Source organism: Melitaea cinxia, chromosome 11 (genome assembly GCF_905220565.1).
Source record: "Melitaea cinxia chromosome 11, ilMelCinx1.1, whole genome shotgun sequence".
In the NCBI taxonomy this organism is placed as follows: Eukaryota; Metazoa; Arthropoda; class Insecta; order Lepidoptera; family Nymphalidae; genus Melitaea; species Melitaea cinxia.
In genome coordinates this window covers 12,859,369-12,865,858 of record NC_059404.1, presented here as the reverse complement: position 1 = coordinate 12,865,858, position 6,490 = coordinate 12,859,369, and the positions used below count along the sequence as shown (strand labels likewise).

At 35.5% G+C, this 6,490-nt stretch overlaps 1 protein-coding gene across 1 annotated transcript; it reads right to left on the bottom strand.

Moving 5' to 3' along the window:
- Positions 1-4,468: 4,468 nt before the first annotated feature.
- On the bottom strand, positions 4,469-6,244 carry LOC123657624. The gene is made up of 2 exons (XM_045593146.1): positions 5,809-6,244; positions 4,469-5,469 (listed from the first exon to the last, which is right to left on the bottom strand). The coding sequence occupies exons 1-2, from the start codon at positions 6,242-6,244 to the stop codon at positions 4,469-4,471; spliced, it is 1,437 nt and encodes a 478-aa protein (XP_045449102.1).
- Positions 6,245-6,490: the final 246 nt, after the last annotated feature.

The following is a 6,490-nucleotide window of genomic DNA, read 5'->3' as shown; positions in this document are numbered from 1 at the left end:
GCCACACTTGCTTCTAGTTGGTTTTCGCCCAGTCTATAGCACCAGTCACCAGAAATAAAAAGAAATTAAATTGAGTAACTAAATACCATATTTTAAAAGAAATACAAAAGTAACAATTAATTATACATTCAACGGGAAATATTTTATCTCATTAACAAAAACACAACATGCAATCGTTTAAATCTACAAAGTTTTCTTATAACATAAAAAAAAGTTCATAGAACAATTTACACAAAAAATATTAATATATTATGCGGAGTAAGTATTGGTATAGTAGTTAAATATATTAAATTTAATAAAAGGAAATGTTACAAAAACGCGTTTCATTTTTAAATTAATTCTAAATTTTAAATTAATTAATAATTCCTGTTTATTTATGCTATCATTATAAATTATTTGCAGAGTAGGTGGAAAAATACGCAATAATTAGCTCTACTGAAATATTGAATTGGTCTTATCCAAAAAAAAAAAATGTTTTATAAAGAAAAAGGTTCACTGATATAAAGTAATGAAAATAACTTTTTTAATTAGTCCCGAAGGCGCCATGTGTTAACATACTAGTATGTTCCGAATTTAATAATTAACGTTACCCTCGCCGTCCCAAAAATTTATCGACAAGATATAAAATATAAATATGTATGTCACAGAGACTATTCTAAATAAAGTGAACGTTGGACACAGTTTTAACTCTTGATACACAACCACAACTTGGAGAATCTCCTTGGTCTGTAAGTAAATGTGTATGCATAGTTGGATTAACATTGTGTATTTATTTGATTCACCTGGTGTTTATATGTAATACTACGTACCAAACATAGGTTTCGTTTGAGCTATAGTAGCAATAATTCCCGTCAAGCTAAAGCTACGGTTGCAAGCATGAAGCTGCATTTAGCTGCGCCAAATCGTAGCTGCGTTACTCTGGAGTGGTACAGAATAAACCTCCAATGGGCTTATTCGCTGTGACCTTCTTGTCGTATTGGGCTCACGCCCGATGGCGCCCCTGCTTCGCTTCGAGGGGAACAACATCCAATGGCAGGAGGCGGTCAAGTACCTCGGTATTACGATCGACCGCCGACTGACCATGTCCGGCCACACTAAGATAGTGATTGGGAAGACTAAAGCCACAATGTCAGCTCTGCGACCGCTGTTACAGTCAAGACTCCCGCTCAAAACCAAGCTGGGCCTCTACAAAACGTTCGTGAGATCACGCCTCACGTACGCCGCGCCAGCCTGGTACGCCCTTCTCAGCGACACCAACAAGAGGAGCCTCCAAGCGCAGCAGTCGAAGACGCTGCGCTACATCACAAACGCACCCTGGTGCGTGAAAAACTCGACCCTTCAAAGGGACCTGAAGATCGAGAGTCTGGAGGACTTCGTGGTCCGCCTAGCCAAATCGATGTTCTCTTGTGCGGATGCATCGAACGCACCGCACATCAAGAACATCGCACCGTGGCACGCAAGACCACCGGATCATCGAGCTCTCCCGCGGAACCTCTCCTCGTTCCCACGCAATGGTGTGAGTACCTAACTCTGGTTAGACGGTCGATCTAGCTGGGCCTCCCACGGGGCTACCGTGGGTCTCACCCGGCTGGGTCTTGACCTCACTGGAGAAGGGTCTCACGCACCACATTGCTTCCTTCCCATCCCGCCTCCCAACCTACACCACTCCACTCCATCTCACCCAACTCAGAGTCCCACGCGGCTACTCTTTTATAGCCCAATCCAAGGACCCACCTATATTGATAGGTGGCGGTAGAAACTTTGTGAAAAAGATCTAGGATCTTGCGACACAATTCCCCACACCCCCCTCATCGGGTAGTGTGAGAAGACCACTAGTCTTGTCGTATTCTGTGCTGTTACAATTCTCAACACGAAACTACTTCAAACCTTTTTTTGTGATAGCATACTTACATATTTTTTTAATATAGAATGAAGACAGGCAGTTTTAAACGAGTACGGTATATTTGATCTCATGTACCACAGAAGGAAAAACTTTATAAATGTAATTTCAACATCTTCGAAAGTGTTTTGATAAATATTACAATGCATATGCTGTACGTCGATCCTTTATACTGTTTAGGTGAAACCCCTTTGAAATTGAAGTATCGTAAAACCCACTGGTGTATTTTAAGAGTCACAAAATTCAGACATTCATAGTAACACAATATATAATTTATGTACTTTCGCTACACGATGGGCATAAAATAACCCACTATGAAAGCTTGTAAAACAGGGATGTGTGACGCCCAACGACAGCTGATCCGTATCACTATTCAAAATACGAGAGAGCTGCGTGGAAAAGGGATTTGCGTGTAAAAATCGGAGATCAACACAATTCGGTCATACGTTTATGCTCCAGTAACGAGTGCTTTACTGGTCGAATTTAACTCTGGCCCCTTTTTCATTATTTTTTATTGTATGTATCGCCGCATGTGTGTAGGTACATTCAATAAAACTTAATAGCCCTTCTGTGTGATGAACGGTTTTTGATATTTTACTTTATTACATACTATATTGATTTTATTCCAAAACCCATATTTAAGTTTGTCTAAAAGAGGTCTCTATCTGACGAAAACGTCGCCTTATTATGTACTTTACGCTAATCCTTTGTTATTTAGTCTTTTGTATCATTAAAATTTACAGTATCTTGTAGAATAAAGTACATTACTATTACATTGTATTGTTATTTAATACGGCGCTACTTATAACGTCGTGGAAACTTAAAAATAATAATTTAATAAAATAATTAATTGGGTTCATCTATCTATAAATTTAAAAGATGAATGTTTGTATGTATGTCCTTTATAGAATCGTAAACTATGCATTTGACCATGATATTCAGCAAAGTTTTGTGCATGAGCCCATAAAGGTTTCTGATTTGGTACGACCAAAAAAATATATATAAAGATGTTAGTATTTGTTTGTATGAAGCAACCCTCAATAAATAAAAAATGTAATTTCATAGAATATGTTCTTGTTCTACGGTACTACATACTTTCTACAACCTCGACCAGAACTAGAACTCAACTTTTATAACTTATACGCTTCAATTACTGCAAAAGCTAAAGAAATGCGACTAGGATTTTTATTTTATTTACTAACGAATAATGCACTTTCAAAGGAATATTATATTTTATTACTCGCTCAATTAGCGACTACTTCTAAGAAAATGTTTCCCTTTCAAAACCACGACATTTTAATGTTAACAACTTATTCTGTATTAAACTGCCTGAATTATTTTCTTAGAAGTCGTTTCGGATATTCAAATTTAAAGATTAAGTTATTCATCGAATAACTTATTAAGTTCATACATAATGTATACATTTATATCGTAGTTGGAAAGATAAAAAGATAAAATTATGACCAACTATTAAAAAAATGTTTTTGAAATAAAATATGCCAGCCTTTCGAATAAGAAAGTCTTTTCACCATTATTTATTTTATTTTATTTTTAATCTGCATTTATACAATTTATTCAAGATATGAAAAACGAATTACGAAAATTTTACAAAGAATTTAAATAAATTTTAAAACAAATGTTTTTTTCAGCACACAAATATATGTATTGTGTACTCACAAATGAATAAGAACGGGCTTCAATCTACATCGACTGGTACGCATTATTATGAAAAGACTCAAAAAATACTAGTCAGATCTCAAAAAAATTGAAATGGACAGACAAGCACCGATTAAAAAAGAAAAATCCAAATCGTAACACTAAATAACAAGTTACGAGGTATTAAGCACAAAAAATACAGTCGAATTATGAACCTCCTCCTTTTTTGAACTCGGTTAGTAATAAAAATGAACCCAAACAAAACACGTAAACAGACGTATTTTAACCGCTGAAGACATTCAGTCACCAAGAGATCATAATTACTTAACAATTTACACCAAAAGAGACCTTCCCATTAAATATCGTGGTTAAAATTGAGTCGTGAAAATATACCGCCTCGCCTCACCAAATATGATCCTCTTGGTATTAAATGGAAATTTGAACAAACCTAAAGCAAATAACAGTCTTACAACATCTTATTGTTAAGTTTCGACTTTACTGAAATACGAAATGTTTTGAAAGCATTTCTTAACATAAATCATTGAATACATTCATACCTTAATGTAGTACCTATGAGAGATACGTATAACTCGGACGCGATAACTTGAGACCTGGGCCGATGACGTCGCATTCAATGTACGGTGTGCAAAACAATGCGTCGTAGTTTTCATTTGAATTTTTTGTTTTGTGTTTTAGGAACGATAATAATAATTGATATATACTGTTGCCTTTTCAAATTAATAAAATAATTAAATGTAATTCAAACTAAGTAGCGGTTTTGTTTACTTTGGGTAACAATAGGTAATGACATTGTATTTTTGTAAAATTTAAAAAAAGTCGAAAAAGGTACCTCATAAAAACAAAGACAATGAACAATTAAATAAAACGCCTTTTAAATTTAATTTTTAATATTTATTCATCATTATCACTATAAATAATAGGTTGTATTCCCTCCGTTGTATCGTCATCACTTTCGCTCTCTGAGCTGGTTTCTTCCCCTCCGAGGGATATAATTAGTTCCCTCTGTCGGATCTCGCCAAGTCTATCTTTCTCCCAATATTCACTTTCTAATTTTTCGATATGTTTAATTTCTTTTTTCCAATCGGAAGCCGTTATTGAGTTTATTGCGTCACTTGTCAAGCCCTCTATTTCTTTTTCGTATTGGTTTATATTTTTGGCTGCCACCCTCTGTTTTATTAAATTCCATATATATTCGATTGGGTTTAAATCGCAATGGTAGGGTGGCAGCTGTAATACCTCGTGCCCATGCTCTCTCATCAGCTCGTCCACTATATATTTTTTTGGTGGTTTATTTAGGAGTATTTTATGGTACAGTTCCGGTTTTGTCATTTTCTCATCAAATTTTATGTTGTTTTTTCGGAGCCAACTCTGCATATCACCTTTCAGGGACGAACTCACGGGTGGTTTTTCACATTGCGTTGAGTGGTAGGGAGCATTGTCTATAACAACGAGACTATTGTGAGGCAAATTTGGGATTAGTTTTTCTGTCAACCACTTATTAAAATTTTTGCTATCCATTTCGTGATGGTAGTCCCCGGTATTACTTTTGCATTTGTATAACAATTCAGCACCGGGGATAAATCCGTTTTCACCGCCCGCGTGCACCAATATCCACCGCAGTCCTGGGTTATCATTTTTTTTAACGCTTGCGTCATTTTCATTCTGCCAACATTTGCGCACAGTATAATGGGAATGTATCCACGTCTCGTCTAAATAAATTATGGGTTTTTTGTTCGCCCCAAGCTCATTGTTTTCTCGTTTTTTTCGCAGGTAACGGGCTCTCCAGGCGGCAATCTCTGGCTTTTGTATTAACACATGTCGTGCGTTCTTACATTTTTTAAACCTGTACCCCAAGTAGTTTACGAGATATCGACGTAGCGTGGTCTTTTCACCTGTAAAATAAAATTAATAATAGTAAATGTAAATACTGTAAATTGAAATAATATACTATGAATGGTTACTTAGCTAATTAAGTTTGTTTTTAGGTATTTTCGTAATGATGATCTATTATACTAATGCTTATAGTAAGTAAATAAAAATATAAGATTTGCGTAATATTCAATAATATTATTGCGTTATATAATATAATATTCAATCGATTAATTACTGTACAGGGGTTCTCTGCGTTTATTCTATGTAATTAATACATTACAATAAATAATCTTACTATTTTATACATGTTAGTTAAAATATATGTTGCAATTTAATTTGAATAAAATATAGGTACGTACCTGGAAAATTTAGATCGGCTTTTGCAGCCGTTAATATCTTTTTCACTGTCGGAATTTCTTTCCGTACTGCGTAGAAACTGTCGACTAAGTTTCTTAGCGCACACAAATCGAAACTGTCAAGTTCAATTTTGTTTGAATACTGTTTCCTTTTTTTTCCTGGGGTTGACAGTTTTGAATCTGTTTTCGCTTCAGAAGTAGATGGTTCCGACACTGCTGTGGCATCATCACTTTGTTCTTGAGGAATTGGCGGAACATTTTTCGCCTCGTTTTTGATTCTTAAAAGTGTTGCCTTAGATATGCCTGTTGCTGCACAAGCCCTCTTTAAAGCTTGATCCACAGGAATGAGAAACGTTTTATTAGATTTTTCACTTTCGAAAAATTTTAAAACTTTTAAAGCAAGTGTCCGTGTTTGACTATGTAAAGTCTTTCCTCCCATCTTTTACAAAATTAACAAATAAACAACGAAATAACAAACAACAATAACAAACAACGATAACAAACAACAATAACAAAACAACTAACAAAAGTTCAAACAAAACAACAAACAATTTTTAAAAATATCGAACGAGAGTCGAATCGCGTATCCGTAACAAAGATGCTATCGGTACTGAGCGTGCAAGGCGAGTGCGGGACGCGGCGCGGGGACTCGGGACGGGGGTCGCATTCCAGCGGAGTCTCAAGT

What these genes read in the sequence shown, in the direction of transcription:
- LOC123657624 (XM_045593146.1), bottom strand. Translation starts at nt 6,244, where the DNA reads ATGGGAGGAAAGACTTTACATAGTCAAACACGGACACTTGCTTTAAAA. An exon ending in AGCCGATCTAAATTTTCCAG is followed by an intron (nt 5,470 to 5,808) that starts GTACGTACCTAT and finishes TTTATTTTACAG; the next exon opens with GTGAAAAGACCACGCTACGT.